The sequence below is a fragment of the Helianthus annuus genome, chromosome 1, assembly GCF_002127325.2.
Source record: "Helianthus annuus cultivar XRQ/B chromosome 1, HanXRQr2.0-SUNRISE, whole genome shotgun sequence".
In the NCBI taxonomy this organism is placed as follows: Eukaryota; Viridiplantae; Streptophyta; class Magnoliopsida; order Asterales; family Asteraceae; genus Helianthus; species Helianthus annuus.
In genome coordinates, this window is record NC_035433.2 from 49,374,642 (window position 1) to 49,391,708 (window position 17,067).

The following is a 17,067-nucleotide window of genomic DNA, read 5'->3' on the forward strand; positions in this document are numbered from 1 at the left end:
GGTCAGCAACCGGATTACCCCGTGGATCCATGTAATATTCCAATTCTTCATTCCATCGTTTTGCTCTCTGGGCTTCTTTGAATGGTTCGTTTAATTTTCCAATTTCCCATCTTGCATAGTCTGCTTTCCACCATCTATCAGGATCAGCATCAGCAACAAATGCATACCCAACAGCATCTTTTTCTGGGCAAACTTGACTCCAGTCGTAACCTTCATCATCATATATAACTGCAAGAGCCCTTGATTTTTCTTCAGGCTGTTTCAATCTTGGTGGCTCAGACTTGTTCTGATGGTAAATCGCTTTCTTGTAGTAATCTTCATTGAACGGGTTTTCAGAATCATCAGCAGCATACGCATTTCTGCACTCGCGCTTGAAGTGACCTTTTTGTTTGCATTTGGAGCATGTCACTTTGGATTTATCAAATCCTAGTTTGGTAGATGGTCCACCAATTGACTTTCTCCCCGTGATCTCCATGAACCGTTGTGCTCGACGAACCGCACTGGCCATGCACCATCTTATATCCATTAGTTCCATCTCCTCGGGGTCTAATTGATCATAATCTTCTTTCATCAAATTGGTATTGCCGATCTTCCCTGCAACGAGGCTTTCATATGATTCAAGTACAGATGCCAAGAAAACCATCTGTTGTTTTGCCAATTCTTCGCTGAAGTTCTGCCCATTCTTCAAATCAACTGCGATGTTACACTGGAATAGATTCTTTGAAGCAGATTGGTCTGAAGTGTTTGAAGAAGATCCACTATGAAAACCACTGTGAAGACTTTCATTGTTCACTGAGTTTGAACTTTCTGCAGAGAACGTTGTTCTTGGAGATCCAGCCTGTGGTACATTTCCTCTGTAGTAAAGTTCCACATTCTGCTGATAAGTTGGACTGTTGACTTTGGATCTTTTTATCTCCAACTCATGGCTTTCAAGCCTTTCAATCAGCAAATCTACTTCTAAATCATCAGGCTTGATTGTATTTTTCAGCATTAGAGCGAAGTATTGCCAATCTTGATCATTGGGCAATGAATCAAACAATTTATCCACCATCTCTTCTTCAGAATATTTGATTTCATGTCTGGCCAGCTCCATTTTCAGATGTCCGAATCTTTCGATCATTTTACAAACAGATTCATTTTTCATACAACAGAATAAATCAAACTCTTTACGCAACAATTTCTTTTTGTTTTTGACAATTTCATTACTTCCTACACACTTTTTCCCTAACGCTTCCCACAAACTCTTTGAAGTTTTCTCCTGTTCAAGTAACGAAATAATATCCTCTCTCACGGACTGTTTGATTAATGTGATCATTTTATATTCAGCCACAACATTTTTTATGTCTATGTCTGTGAAATCTTTTGGATCAATTAACTATCCTCCCTCTTTCACTGGTTCAATGTATCCATTTGTCAATTTTAACCAGCTTTCAGGAGCGAAAGCTTTTACCCAACCCTCAAATCTGTTTTTCCACCAGTTATAGTCTTCAACTTTCATTAGCTTTGGTGGCTTCTGTTGGCTTCCGTACATGTTCTCAAACTTCAAATTCTCCGAAATCTCTCTTGAATATTCTTTCAACTCAGATCTTCTATCTGTCGATTCGGAAGTGAACGCGTTGTAAAATGTGTTGTAGAACTCTTCACCGTTGTTTGACATCTTTAATCACCTGAAAGTCAATAACCTGAAAGCAAACAAACAAATAAACAAATGATCAGTTTTAACAAACTGAGTGCGTAAAAGTGAGTGTGTGAAATCAATCTAAGACTCGTTGTCGAAGATTCGCGGAATCGATCCAAAGTTGTTCGGATGAAATCACGGAATGAATGGGCCTGAAAATAGACTGATGTGATACACCTTTTGGATGGGCTTAGAACGATTTGGGACGAGAATTAAGTAGACTGTTATCAATGAAATATTATGATACTCTGGGCCGACAACATCAATATTAATGCAAGACTATCATTTGGCCGCCCAATTTTAATACATCTCATGTAAACAAATAACATGTATTCTAACAACTTCACATGTAATAACCTTCAATGATTGGGCCGCTTTGTTAGACTTAGAGTCTTTTGATCAAATAACATACAAAAGCTGACAGACCCTCAATTTCTATTAGGCCTCCCAAATCACTTAATTCTGACACTTTGTTCTTAAAGTTCAAATGTGGTTGGGCCGTAAATGACAACCAATTACTATGATTGGGCCGCACCCTTTTAACACATGGGTCGATGACACTCAATTGATATCACATCACACTTTAATCACATGCCAAAGCCGACAAATTTATACTTCGCATACTTGACTTTCTCAAATATTAAATGAAGTTATCTAACAACCTTATACTCTGATTGGGCCAAACTCTTGTTCAAGACATGTGATTGGGCCTTATATGTTTGATATTAATGATCACATTCAGCCGACAAACTATTTTTTAAACGAATTCTCATTGGGCCGTAACATCACACTTAATAATGTCATGGGTTATGAATGAAGATGGCCGACAATTGTGATGTTATTCTATTTCCAATTGGACCAAATTTCACACATGCAAACTCAATGTTAATGGCCGACAACACTCTTTAATTCTAATTGGACCAACAATTACACTATACCGACAACTCTCAATGTGTTACAATATCATTCGGTCGTTGATTTTGATCACATGCAACTTTAAATGTTCAAACAAACTGATGACAAATGAGCGGAACCTGTTTTGAACTAATAAGCGGAACCTGTTTTGGACTTATAAGCGGAACCTGTTTTGGACTTATAAGTGGAACCTGTTTGGACAAATAAGCGGAACCTATTGGACCGAATAAGCGAAACTCTCCTGCTATCCTATGTACACATGAGCGAAACTATGTACTTTTGGAGCGAAACCTCACTAAACTTAGTGTCACAAGAGCGAAACCATGTGGTCCTAAAAACGAAACCATACAATGTCCGAATAAGCGGAACCACATCTGAAGGTAATTTGGTCCATTTTTAGGTCAAATTTTGATATGAAACTTTCAAGGGTTTGTTATTATCCACTAATACACATTCTGTGAAAAATTTGGCCGATTTTAACCGTGGAAACTTGTTCAGATCGAAAAAGAAAGTGTAGAAGACAGAAAACAGATCCAATTGAGCTAAACTCTTCCTCCTGTGCTCTGATACCACTTGTAGGATCGTTGTTGAACCCGAATGAGTCAATCAGAAGAGTTGTGAATCTGATTCAAAGGCGGAATCAGTGAAACGGACGCTCAAACTAATTATAATGCTTCTTTGATTGATTTAACAACGTTTACAACCTGAAAGCAATTTGGCAGCACTTCGTTACAATTTCCAGATCCGTTGCCAAATGAACAACAAGTGCACCTATATATAGTTGGGGAGGTTTCACTTATATGGACATGTCCATATAAGCGAAACTACATGCTATGGTTTCGCTTTTATGGACATTGTCCATATAAGCGGAACCTCTTGCATAACCACTAAATCTCGACTCTCGAACCTCGTGCACTGATTATTCTACTCTATCCTATTCTATTACATGATGCAAGACGAAGTCAATAGACGTAATGCACTAACAAAATGTTCTAAATAAATCATAACGAATAGGAATGTAAATAATATAAAAATAAAACCCAATAAAGATCTTGGATTCCCGACACTCAAGACAAGCCCAAAACTTCTCTTCTACCCATTCCATTTGGGTGTGTGTAAGCCACATAATAAAGAGTTTTGCTTCAGGACAAGCAAAGATTTAAGTGTGGGGGTATTTGATGTGTGTAAAATGCAACATATAAATTACATCAAATGAGACATAAAACTAACCCTTTTTTAGTACTAATGTTGGAAAAGTGTGCTTTTGTCTTTCTTTTATATTTTCAGGACCAAACGAGCTTAAATGAACTAAAGGAACAAATATGCAGCAAAAACTAACATAAATACAAAGAAAAGGAATAAATGTGGCATGCCCAACCCCTCGACAGCATCTCCCCAAGCAAAAACAAGAAACAGAAGGCTGACCACGGCCCGTGCCCAGCGGACACGGGGGCGTGGTCAGGTGTCTGCAGAAATGGACAAAGCCATGGAAGCTTCTATTCCCACCACGGGGGCGTGCCCAGCTCAGCATGGGGCGTGGTCAATGCTAAGATTCGCAGAATCTTGCAAATCTTGATAGTACAGATACGCTTCTGCACACGGGGCCGTGCCCAGCGAATACGGGGACGTGTGGAGCTTAATGCAGACAAGAGCAATTAATGAAGAAAGAGGATGACCACGGGGCCGTGTCCAGCGGACACGGGGCCGTGGCCAGGCTACTATTCAAGCTATAAATAGGGGTGCTTGGATCACTTCAAAGACATCCCTTGACAAACCACCTTTCTCCCACTTTGCCACCACTCCACCACCACTACAACACCCACATCCACCACCATCATCCACCTTAGAGTGTGTGTAGTAGTCTCGGTATCCAAGATTGATCGTAAGAGTTCTTGTCAATTAAAGGCCATGTTTGGCTAAGTCTCTTACATCACTTGGTGAAGACAAGCATTTAATGTAATACTTTTGATTTTTAATCTTTTTGCGCTTTTTATTTGGTTTTGTATTAATGACTTTAATAACTAGTTTCTTATGTTGAAGGTGAAACTTCCTTATCGTTTGTCCGTGGTGTATTTGCATTACTTTACTGTCTATATAAAGTAAAAGATTTTCACCATTCATATATCTACGGTCTATATAGAGATATGTTGGCTACCTGGTCGAGGGTTAAGGGAATGGTTTGGTAAGGTTCTTGCCTTGTTCAGTGTATAGATCCTGCAAGGACCTGGGTCAAGCTTAGTAGGACCTCCTTCAATACCCACTGGTATTGGATGGCGGGGGTGCGAATGGCTTATTCCCCTCATATGTAAACTACTATTAATACATTAAACCGGCTAGTTGGGATTGTATCCCTCCTGACTCAAACCACTTAGCCGAGGGTAACGTCACCTTCAAAAGAGGGGCCTACCACTTTACGCATTAATAACTAAATTAATTATATTTCAATATTCCGACCCTTTGGGATTGTATCCTTGCAAACTCAAACCACTGAGTTGAGGGTAACGTCACCTTCAAAAGATGGGCCTACTACTATAACTAAGATAATCTCTTAAAAAGTGCAAAAGTGCGGAAATCATCAAAGGTTATATTAAAGGCGAGTCGGATCCAAGTGATTCATCTTGTCTATCTGTTTTTTATTTTATTTTTATTTTCAGCATTTTAGTTTTTATTTTTCATGTTTAAAACCTTTTCTAAAAATTTTGATTTGATTAGACGTTGAAGATAAACCGGTACTAAAAGCTCTTGTGTCCTTGGACGACCTTGGTATCTTACCAACGCTATACTACGCTCACGATGGGTGCACTTGCCCATGTGTGTGTTTAGTGTTAGTAGAATAAGCCATTAACCAGTTTTTAACCAATTTTTAACCGGTTTAACCGGGCTTTTTAAAACCGGTTTCGGTTATTAGCCGGTTTTTCATACCAAGAATCCTAACCGGTCTATAACCGGCGGTTCGGTTATTAAACCAATTCGGTTATAAAAAAACCGGTTTCGGTTCTAAAACCGGTTTTTTTGTACACCTCTAGGCTATACCCAAGCCACATAGTCTATATGATCAATGCGATCATGACTAATATCATCAGTGCGATGATTATTATTATTGGAACATCCTTTTGTGATGTCAATTGAATTGCCTACGGGCCATATTATATCGTCAATTGTTACAACAGTTGTGGTCTACGACTCCTTATCCAAAGGTAATGAACTATGTTCAAACCTTAAAGCCCTTTGATCAAATGAGATCGCGGCTTATATATTTTAATTGTCCTTTGTGACAAGGCCTTGTGCCATATTTTAACGTCCTTTGTGACCAGGCCTCTAGTGCCATATCTTTAATGTCCTTCGTGACAAGGCTTTAGTGCCATATCATTTAATGTCCTTCGTGACGAGGCCTTTGTGTCATATCTTTCACAATCTTTATGACAGGCCCTTATGCCATATGTTTCATGTCCTTTGTGATAGGCCGTTGTGCCATATCTCTTAAATGTCCACCATGACAGGCCTATGTGCCACATTTTAATGTCCATCATGACAAGCCTATGTGCTACATCTATATGTCTTTCGTGACAGGCCAATGTGCACCATAGCATCCTGAACTCAGATTCCACATTATCGACTAAAAACTAATAAAATTCCTAAAAAATTATAAATAAATCAAAACCTTCTTTTCTTTGTTTAAAACTAAGTCATCAGTCAGTTGTTTCTCTAGTTGATGCAGTTGTTGAATGCTTGAACCACCAAGGTTGTTGCCCATAAGCCGCCTATACCATAAACACAAAAACTATAATAAAAATTACACATATCCAATGACTGCACTTCATACAGTAACAAAATAATGTAATAAAAAGTTCTGAATTCACATATGAATTTGAGAATGAAATCAGTACTTACGAGCGGATGTTCCGACGCATGTTGACTGAGCTGACCCGCAAACAATTTTATTCTTTATAAAGAACAAAAATCATTAATATGATAATTATGATTGCAAAACAATATTATTAGATTAACAAATCCAGATTTATGAATAAAACAATTCAAAAGATGTTATGCTTTAATAATAAACTTTACTCTGTTATATATTCAGCTTTTGTTGATTTGAACCATCCGTAAGTCAACGGGCCAAAATGGCAAAATCACCACCTTTAAATTAAAGTAACTCTCAATAGAATATCAGCAGATATTATCACAACACCATATGAAATTTTGTTACAATATCATGAAAACCATACCTCTAAGCCATTGTTTAGGAAAAAGAGTATCATCTTCTAGAGTATCCTCGAACAGAAGATCCTTCCTGCTAGATAAGTAAGTCTTGAAGTAGGTATCAAAATGCAGAAATAATGGCCTCCAATGATGAAAATTTCCCTGAAAAGAATGAACTTGTTGAGCAAAATACAGAAACTAAATTAAATCACAATAAAGCACAAGATATGATCTTTATCACCTTGTTGTATTCCCAGTGAAAACCTGAAAAAGGGATTGCTATGTCTTGCAACGGACACTGAATCACCTTCTTCCAAAACTTCACTCAAGAAAAAGAATATTACAACAACATTTGAAAGAAAAAGCATACACCATTTTACATTTAAAAAACAAACAATGTACCAAGATCAAACCGTTAACATTCCAACAAAAGCGATTAAAAACTAAAAAATATAAACAAACCCAGATCAAGTGACACTCAAACACACAACATGCGATTTCACAAAAGATGTGACCTTCACCGGATAAATGATGTCGTAACCTCGACGGCAAGCTCGATCTTAGGGCACCAGCCACGCGATTTCACAACCTCTTGGTTCTTCTACTTCTCTACACTCCTTTATACTGCAAAAACAACACAAAAATCATCAATTCGTTAACACAGAATCGATTACTGATAAGTATAGGCTCCCCATTCTTTCTCTCTTCTTTTCTCTCCCGTTCTTGGAATAAGAAAGGGGAAAGTGACGTCTGGTAGCATCGAATTGAACCAATCGAAGGTCACATCGAGGAGGTCCTCTGGATTTGAAAGTATACGGTTTGAAGATTGGATGTGGAGATGCTCTCGATTTGAGAGAATGATTGAATTTTGAATGTGGATCCAGAATCATAAATGTTATATATGTATACGGTTTGAATTTTGAATCTGTAGCCACAATTTTAAATAGGGGCAGTGGTTTTGATGACGGATGTTTGAATTTATAACATAAATTGAATTTTGAATATGGCAGTGGTTTGATGTCAGACGTTTGAAATTTAAAGTGATTTTATATTAAGATTTATGATGTAGTAATGACATAAGAAAAGGCTTATTGGACAGCATGTATGGCTGCCACCTCAGCTTTTCTTATGTTATCGGGATTTCTACTTTTATAGAAAGTATAGATATGTTCTAAACATAATGTATTTGAGAAAAGAAAAACCGTCTTTTAATATTTTTAGAGTTAAATGCTTGGTTGGTCCCTGTGGTTTTCAAAAATTGCAGACTTGGTCCTAGTGGTTTACTAATTACATGCGTGGTCCCAAAACTTGTCAAAAATGCACTCGGTTGGTCCCCAGCCCTAACATCAGTTAAATTTCTCAGTTAAGTCTATGTTAAATGACCAAAATATCCTTCCTTATTAACAAACCCACTGCATCTTCATCACTATCATCATCTTCATCACCTACTATAAATTCATTTTATAACCCTAAGGCAGGCAACAGACCAGCCGCACACACACAAACCAGACACCCCACTCTCTCTGATGAGCTTCTCCGGCACTGGCCGTATTCCATCGAGCCGTTGCACACCCCTTTAACTCCGACAAGCACCCTCCTCCTCCCTATAACACACCCCTACTTCCATCTGTCTCTACGGCAGTCACGAGCCCGGCTCTGGCTGTATTTCCAGCTGATCGGTCGACGGGTTTCTCCGGTGAGACACCCCCACCCCGTTCATCTTAAATTCACCACACCAACCCTATTCTCCCTCGATTTTTAACGGCCGGCCACCACCATTTGGTGGTGGCGTACGGCGACGACGGATCAGAGAGACGGAGAGGGAGAGAGAGACTGAAGTGGGAGAAAGAGAAAGACAGACGGAGCTCGGTGATCGACGGCGGGGGATACTCGCTGATGTCTGGTTGTTCGGAGCCAGACACGGGTGTTCATGGATGGTCACAGAGATTCGGACCTGAATCAACGGCGTGGTGGTTCCGTTTGAGTGGCGGCGACGGTTGTTGTTTGAGTGGGAGCAGCTGAGGGTGATGCAGATGCAAATGATGATGGTGATGAAGATGATGATGGTGATGAAGATGATGCAGTGGGTTTTGTTAATAAGCAAGGGTATTTTGGTCATTTAACATGGACTTAACTGAGAAATTTAACTGATGTTAGGGCTGGGGACCAACCGAGTGCATTTTTGACAAGTTTTAGGACTACGCGTGTAATTAGTAAACCACTAGGACCAAGTCTGCAATTTTTGAAAACCACAGAAACCAACCAAGCATTTAACTCATATTTTTATATTGAAAAGATGTCTTTTAAAACAAGTTACCGATTTAACTGTATTGTTGGGTTAAATATAATAATTTTTAGGGGAGGGAGTGTATGATCATTTTTTATATAAAATAAAATAGAAAAGCGTTTGAAAAGGACAAAAAAGAAACGAACAGAAATGGGGTTCACAGGAGGTCCTAATTGATCGTGAAACCATCCATTTCTACCAACACATTTCATCATTTAACCCCGCAATTCATCAGCCCTTGTTTTACTCCATTCTATTCCAAACTCCACAATCCAATTTAATTTACCAGGTAGGTATATTAATTAGAAGGTTGATCCTTGATGCATATGTTTATAAACTATTCAATCTCCTATGTATATCAATTCATTGAACCTTATTTAATTACTTGTCATTTGATGTAAGATCCTAAAAAATGGCCGATGGAGAAGATATTCAGCCTCTTGTTTGCGATAATGGAACTGGAATGGTCAAGGTATCATTCATTACCCTTACTTAACCATGGCCGGCTGGGAGGAGGAGGCAGCCGGCCAGGGCCCGTCCTCTCGAGGCCCAAATTTAAACAAATTTATACATGTATTTATTTTTTTTATATTTTAAGCTTTTGTTATTTTCATTTTCATTTTTTTAAATTATACTTCAGGGGCACACTTTTTTTAAAATTGTACTTTTGGTAAATTATATTGTTGTTTTAATCCACCACCTTTTCTAGTTACCAACACGGATAGAAAAAAATTGTAATGACTAAACATATGTATAGAATTAAGTGGTTAAAAATTATGTTAATAAGTGGATGTGGATGTGGATGTTGTGATTAAGGCTGGATTTGCTGGGGATGATGCCCCAAGAGCAGTATTTCCCAGCATTGTTGGACGTCCACGTCACACCGGAGTCATGGTCGGGATGGGACAAAAAGATGCATACGTTGGTGACGAGGCACAGTCGAAACGTGGTATTTTAACCTTGAAATACCCGATCGAACATGGTATTGTCAACAACTGGGATGACATGGAAAAGATATGGCATCACACCTTTTACAATGAGCTACGTGTGGCACCCGAAGAACACCCCGTTCTCCTTACCGAAGCCCCTCTTAATCCTAAAGCTAATAGGGAGAAGATGACTCAAATCATGTTTGAAACTTTTAATTCTCCTGCTATGTATGTTGCTATTCAAGCTGTTCTTTCCTTGTATGCCAGTGGCCGTACAACTGGTAACGTACTATCTTCAACTCTTTCGATACAATGAATGTTTTCAAAACCAGACTAGACTGACGGGTTCCAAAATATTTTTACTGACTTATTTACGACTTCAGACTCCATATTTTGTTTATTCAGTCTATGTATTTTGTTAACATTAAAAATTCACAATAAAAGATAAAGTAATATATTTTGTTTTAACAAGAAGGCCGGTTTGATGACCGGCCTGGTTAACGAAACATTTATTACAATTGTCATTATCAAGCAATTATGTTGCATGCTATTTGCCTCATTTTTCAGGTATTGTTCTCGACTCTGGTGATGGTGTGAGCCACACGGTCCCTATCTACGAAGGTTACGCGCTCCCACACGCCATACTCCGATTGGACCTTGCAGGGCGTGACCTGACGGACGCCCTCATGAAGATCCTGACCGAACGAGGCTATTCCTTCACCACATCTGCTGAACGAGAAATCGTGCGAGATATGAAAGAGAAACTGGCTTATATCGCACTAGACTTCGAGCAGGAGCTAGAAACTTCGAAAACTAGCTCGTCGGTTGAGAAGAGCTTTGAGCTGCCAGACGGGCAGGTGATTACTATCGGGGCAGAGCGGTTCAGGTGCCCGGAAGTGCTGTTCCAGCCGTCGATGATAGGGATGGAAGCTGCTGGGATTCATGAGACTACTTATAATTCGATAATGAAGTGTGACGTGGATATTAGGAAGGATCTGTACGGGAACATTGTGCTTAGTGGTGGTACTACAATGTTTCCGGGTATTGCTGATAGGATGAGTAAGGAAATTACTGCTTTAGCCCCCAGCAGCATGAAGATTAAGGTTGTTGCTCCACCAGAAAGGAAGTATAGTGTGTGGATTGGTGGCTCCATTTTGGCATCTCTCAGCACCTTCCAGCAGGTCTCTTTTTTTTCTTTTTCTTTATATGGTGGGAAATAACTAAATAAGTTGTATATACATCTACTGAGACTGGATATGACTTAATGCAGATGTGGATCGCGAAGGCTGAATATGATGAATCTGGGCCGTCCATCGTCCACAGGAAATGTTTCTAACTGCAACAAGCAAGAAAAATAGTTGATTATTAACTGTTGCCATTTGGGGTTCGAAAATCCTGCTCTATACATCCAGAATACGAGCTTCAGCAGGCACCATTTTTTTTATTTTATTTTTTATCCAACTAGTTTTCCCAACCATAAATTGCTATCGATCAATGTACGACATTCTTTTTTACTTATTTACTTATTTTTTTTTTTGTTTTGTGGATGCTGTAAGAGATATAAGCTTCTATGAATGAATACTTCTTATAGCATAGTTTCGGTTTATACTTGAACAAGGACTTGCATTGCAGGCTGATACAAATACAATGGTGCTAATTTAACCAGACCAAATATGTGTAAACTGTACTTTTAAGTTTTAGTGCATTCAACATCCCAACACTTTATTCAAACTTCTGATAATACTTATAATAATGCAATTTTTAACACAGTATTAATTAAGACTAAAGTTTAGACGAAAAGAAGTCGTTATGGTTCAGCCGTTGTTTCAACATTTATACAAAATTACTAACGGAACCTGTTATGACATGTTACTCGACTCAATACGCCCATCTCTGTCATGCCATCCTCCAAATTGGATGCCCTTGTTTTAGAATTGAATGTATGTTTTAACTATTTGACCCGTTGGAGATAACTTCAACATAAGTAGAAAGTTCTATTAAAGGACTTGTATTGCAGCATAAATTACATAACCTCAACATCAACATCTAGCAATAAACAAATCACTTCAAATATGACTTTCTTTAACATGTCTCAAGTTAATAGTAGGTAGTTAAAAGATGTTGGAAAATCATCATTTTTCATCATCATTCTCTGCAAACCCTTCCTTAAACCTATCATAATTTGTCGGTTCGCTGTACTGAAAAGGGCGTTGACCAAGTATGTTGACCAAGTCTTCTTGATGCAAGACTTCTTTCTCAAGTAACTGCTCTGCAAGTTGCGTTACTTGCTCTTTATGTTCTTCTACTAATTCTAATGTACGTTTGTATGCTTTTGCAACCCATTCCCTCGCTTCAACATCAATTATCGCAGCAGTTTTACTGCTGTAGGGTTTCGTTACCTCAAAGGCACCGTCGTTTTTGGGAAAGGATAAAAGACCCACCTTTTCACTGAAACCATAAACTGCGACTTGTGCATATGTCATTTGTGTTACTTTCTCCAAGTCGTTTTGAGCTCCCGTTGAGATTTTACCAATCAAAACCTATTACAAAATTACCATTGTATAAGTTTAGGAACTCAAATCATTGCTAAAAACATACTTGATGATAAAGTCACCTGTTCAGCTGCTCGACCGCCAAGAGTCATGCAAGTCAAATCAAAAAGCTGTTCTTTGGTCATCAATAAGTTCTCATTCGGGACGTATTGTGCAAACCCGAGTGCGGCAGTACCTCGTGGTACAATTGTCACTTTTAGCAACGGTTCTGCGTGTTCCAAAAACCATCCAACAACTGCGTGACCCGATTCATGATAAGCAACAGTCCTCCTTTCCAGTTTACTTATCACCTATCAATTAGATTGCTTATCAGACTATAATTATTGCTCAGCATTTCTATAACTTGATAATAAGAATCTGTGTATAAAAGATACTGCAGATAGTATTAATATCATATTTACCCTTTTCAAAACACTAGAAATATCATATTTTACTTACAAGTTACAACAATTGAATAAACAGATAGGAAAACAATGAGCCATCTCAGAACATGATCTCTTTGTTAGTGAAACAAACTGTTGATTTACTATGGAACGAGTAAATGATAATTTGAGCCTTTAAAATGGGTAAATATACACAAGTACATATGTATGTGTGTGTATACATGTACATGCTGTAGATGTACATGCAGTACATCTGTACATGAACATACGTATATGTACATAAATTGCTGTTCTAAACAAAATATGTATATGCATATGTAATTATGTATATGTGTATATGAACGTATGTGACTGTATGTAACTATGTGTATGTGTGTGTGTGTGTGTATAAACGTATATACCCTGTTTTTCTTCTCCAAACCACCAATAACCCGATCTATAGCAGCTTCAAAATGTTCCATTGTAATCACAGCACTCTCACGTCTAGCAGCAACTAATGCAGCCTCATTACAAACATTCGCGATATCTGCTCCCGCAAATCCAGGTGTCAGTGCAGCAAGCCTCTGAGAATAATGTGACGGCTCTTTATCAAGCTTCAACTTTTTTAAATATATTCTAAATATCTGTTCACGGCCTTTGATATCTGGCTTATCAATCGAGATTTGACGGTCAAAACGACCAGGCCTCAATAACGCTTTGTCTAAGATATCCGGTCGGTTTGTACCCGCGAGTACAACAACACCAGAAGTCGTTGCAAAACCGTCCATTTCAACTAATAACTGATTTAGTGTACTTTCCCGCTCATCATTCCCACCAGCAAAACCACCACGACCTCGGGCCCGCCCGATGGCATCAATTTCATCAATAAATATTATACTAGGTGCACATTGTCTTGCTTCTTGGAATAAACTTCGGACCCTCGCGGGTCCCACCCCGACAAACATTTCCATAAAATCAGAACCCGATATCGATAAAAACGGTACGTCGGATTCTCCAGCAGTTGCTTTAGCAAGAAGTGTTTTTCCGGTCCCTGGTGGACCCACAAGAAGAGCCCCTTTTGGAATTTTGGCCCCTAACTCCTCATATTTTTTAGGATTTTTTAAAAAATGCACAAATTCCATGATTTCTTGCTTTGCTTCATCACAACCAGCTACATCTTTAAAGTATACCTGATCATCACGTATAAAAACATGTCCAGTACTAGTATGTTCAAAAGTTGTGAAAAAAAAACCACATAACCATTGCAAATAAAAAAAATGTTCAGTATTTTCAAAAGTTTTTGAGTAAAATGCCATAATCGTCCCTGAGGTTTGACCAGTTTTGCAACTTTCGTCCAAAGGTTTGTTTTTCCGCATCTAGGTCCAATAGGCTTGAAATCCTGCCATTTTCATCCAGCCCGTTAACTCCATCCATTATTCTCCGTTAAGTCAGGGGTCTTTCCGTCTTTTTATTAACTTAAAGGGCAATTTGGTCTTTTTCAAGGGTATTCGGTATTTTTACATAAAGTGAAAAGGACTGTATTGCCCTTTAAGTTAACAAAAAAGACAGAAATACCCCTAACTTAACGGAGAAAAATGGATGGAGTTAATGAGCCGAATGAAAATGGCAAGATTTCAAACCTTTTGGATCCAGGTGCGGAAAAATAAACCTTTGAACGAAAGTCACAAAACTGGCCAGACCTCAGGGACGAAAGTGACATTTTACTCAAAGTTATTTCATGGAAGCCTGCTAACTATTTTTTCATAAATATTGATAGACAATAAACTCAATGAACACAGGTAACCAAAACGAAAGCTTGCCTTGTTTTTGGAATTTTTATCTAATTTCGTCACTTGTGCTTTGCCTATGTTGAATATTCCACGGCCCCCCTTTCCACCTTGGCCGATATTGATCTGCATTCTTTTGCCCATAAAATATAAGGTTCCTAAAAGCAATAACGTTGGAATAAACCTTATTAGCTCTTGGACCCAATTTGTTTCAGAAGAATACGTGACAGGTATATAATTATGTGGATCTATTCCCAATGCCTCTTGAGCTTCCTCAAGCTTTTCCTCAAATGTCTCCACACTTCCTATATTAAAATAATATTTATAATAGCTTGACTGTCCTCTTGACCTGTTGCCATTGTTTGGACCCTGAATGACGTCATCACTGGTTTGAATTGTGTTGGCGTTTGAAGCCTTTACGTACACTTTAGCAACGGATTTGTTGCTGACAACAATGTGGTCCACTAAACCAGGTTCAAGAAGCTTGTTTTTGAACTCCTGAAAACTAATCTGAAACGCATATCCAACAACATCATTCAAAGGCGATGAAAACTCGCAATTGGGCATATGATACTTATATTTGTGTTGAAAAGTAGCAAGAACCAACACCTGTTGTTGTTCTTGGGGAGTCAAAAATATGGTTGACAGGACAAAAGCGAAAAACATCAAAGGCGAGATTAAACTTTGATAATTCTTCATAAAGTTGTCTCCATCGTCATTTTTACCAGAGTCCCCTAGAGATAAGAAGCGGTTATTGAAAGCTATATATACATTGGAAATCAAAGAGAATACAAATGAAGCGTAATTAATACCTTTAGAGCCCGATTTCTGACCCTCCCCTTTTGGCACCTCTTTTTTTCCCTTTGGGTGATAGTTTTCATAGTCTACACAATTCCAATAAGGAACAATAAATAGTTGATCACAGGCTAGCAATTCTATATTTCAATTTCAGTATAGTCTGCAGTCTGCACAACTACAAACACATGCAAGAACTATATCAATGTATAGATGCAGCCTAATTTAATAATAATAATAACTGTAATCCTAAAAACAAACCCTATCTTCCATGTTAAACGCACTTAAATACAAAACAAGTAGTAACAGTTAATTTGAGTCAAATTATTTGCCTTCAAATTCCCTTACTTCTCTTCTTTGGTGCCTCGTTGCAAAAGAGTCTTCGTAACCCTAACTGTTTAGCAAAGTAATTAACGTCAGAAGCACAAGTTTTAGGGTTAATAATCTGTCCCTTGGAGGTCAAGTAGCTCCTCACGAGTCCTGCGGCTCCGGCATCGAAGCGTTGAATGTAAGCATTTGCTGATGATTCGGTTGAAATGAGTCCTCTCACATTCTGCAACGACGAATGACATCATGATTATTATACTATTGATATTGTTAATGATTATAGAAGTTAAATTTATGCAAGTGCGAGAGAGAGATTACTCGACGGAAGGTAGAGTGAGAGGAGGATCGAGAGATACAGCGAGAAATTCGTGTGAAAATCATAGTGAGTACATGGATTGATTGATTGATTGATTGATTTGCGAGTATCAATGGAAACCTTGAACAAGAAATGAAACCCCAAATTCAACTCAGTTGATACGAAGGGGGATGATTGCCCAAAATAGCCTATTTGAAACAAACTTTTATTTAATTCGTACACTTCTTATATATATTTTTTTTTTCCTCTAGAACTTATAGGGCATGTTTGGCTAAGCTTATTTAAGTTAAAAAAAACTTTTGGGAAAAGCGTTTATTGATTTATAACTTTTTGAAAAGGAGTTTTTAAAAAAAGTATTTGGAATTTGGATTAATTTATGGGGTGGGAAAAACCAATAAGTCAATAAATTATTTTTTTAAAAAGTGTTTGGCTTAGCTTATTGATGTAAAATGACTAAAAGCTAATAAGTTGATAAGTTAGTTCAAAAAGTCACAATATTCTAACTTTTCAAAAATGACTTTTTGATAACTTTTTCTCCTTCTCAAAAAGTCATTTTAAAAAGGACTTTTGCATTTGGCAAACACTAAAACTCCTTATTAGCTTTTTGATTAAGTCAAATAAGTCAATCAGTTGGTTGAAAAAACTTAGCCAAACATGCTCATAGTAAACCTGATGAAATTATATTTTTTTCCTTCGTTGAAAATTAGAGGTTCCAATGTTCGATCGTATAAATGACATGTTCATTAAATTACTTTAGGGGTGTGAATTTCTGACACGACACGAACCTAACATGAAATTTACGGGTTTGGGTTTAGTCTAAACGGGTTCGGGTCAGTTTCAGGTTGAACCCACGAACCCGTTTAGCTAACGGGTCAGGTTCGGGTCAACCCGGTCGGGTTGGCGGGTTGACCCGTTT

General features: G+C 38.1%; 2 protein-coding genes and 1 long non-coding RNA gene across 6 annotated transcripts; 1 reads left to right on the plus strand and 2 right to left on the minus strand.

Annotated features, from left to right (window-relative positions):
• Positions 1–1,123: 1,123 nt before the first annotated feature.
• LOC110943939 lies at positions 1,124–7,688 on the minus strand. 4 transcript variants are annotated; one of them, XR_002594956.2, is made up of 6 exons: positions 7,038–7,686; positions 6,823–6,958; positions 6,662–6,733; positions 6,485–6,536; positions 6,255–6,354; positions 1,124–1,682 (listed from the first exon to the last, which is right to left on the minus strand). It is a non-coding gene; the product is annotated as an uncharacterized LOC110943939 (long non-coding RNA). The 4 variants fall into 4 exon arrangements; XR_002594958.2 differs by lacking the exon at positions 6,662–6,733 and having other exon boundaries at positions 7,038–7,687; XR_004866080.1 differs by having other exon boundaries at positions 6,485–6,733; positions 7,038–7,687.
• Positions 7,689–9,232: 1,544 nt separating this feature from the next.
• Positions 9,233–11,597, plus strand: LOC110943951 (actin). Its single transcript, XM_022185683.2, has 5 exons — positions 9,233–9,372; positions 9,486–9,555; positions 9,900–10,293; positions 10,580–11,193; positions 11,283–11,597. Exons 2-5 carry the CDS (start codon positions 9,496–9,498, stop codon positions 11,346–11,348), a joined length of 1,134 nt encoding a protein of 377 aa, XP_022041375.1. The 5' UTR covers positions 9,233–9,372; positions 9,486–9,495; the 3' UTR covers positions 11,349–11,597.
• Positions 11,598–11,982: 385 nt separating this feature from the next.
• LOC110943957 (ATP-dependent zinc metalloprotease FTSH 10, mitochondrial) lies at positions 11,983–16,349 on the minus strand. The gene is made up of 8 exons (XM_022185689.2): positions 16,154–16,349; positions 15,857–16,061; positions 15,526–15,597; positions 15,323–15,447; positions 14,747–15,223; positions 13,349–14,116; positions 12,627–12,854; positions 11,983–12,552 (listed from the first exon to the last, which is right to left on the minus strand). Exons 1-8 carry the CDS (start codon positions 16,214–16,216, stop codon positions 12,145–12,147), a joined length of 2,346 nt encoding a protein of 781 aa, XP_022041381.1. The 5' UTR covers positions 16,217–16,349; the 3' UTR covers positions 11,983–12,144.
• Positions 16,350–17,067: the final 718 nt, after the last annotated feature.

Bases quoted from the DNA above. Each gene is read 5' to 3' on its own strand.
- LOC110943957 (XM_022185689.2), bottom strand. From the start codon at position 16,216: ATGATTTTCACACGAATTTCTCGCTGTATCTCTCGATCCTCCTCTCAC. The intron at 15,598-15,856 runs GTAAGGGAATTT...GGAATTGTGTAG, and splicing joins CGAGGCACCAAAGAAGAGAA to ACTATGAAAACTATCACCCA. The intron at 14,117-14,746 runs GCAAGCTTTCGT...CGTGATGATCAG, and splicing joins ATAAAAATTCCAAAAACAAG to GTATACTTTAAAGATGTAGC.
- LOC110943951 (XM_022185683.2), top strand. From the start codon at position 9,496: ATGGCCGATGGAGAAGATATTCAGCCTCTTGTTTGCGATAATGGAACT. The intron at 9,556-9,899 runs GTATCATTCATT...GTTGTGATTAAG, and splicing joins ATGGAACTGGAATGGTCAAG to GCTGGATTTGCTGGGGATGA. The intron at 11,194-11,282 runs GTCTCTTTTTTT...GACTTAATGCAG, and splicing joins CTCTCAGCACCTTCCAGCAG to ATGTGGATCGCGAAGGCTGA.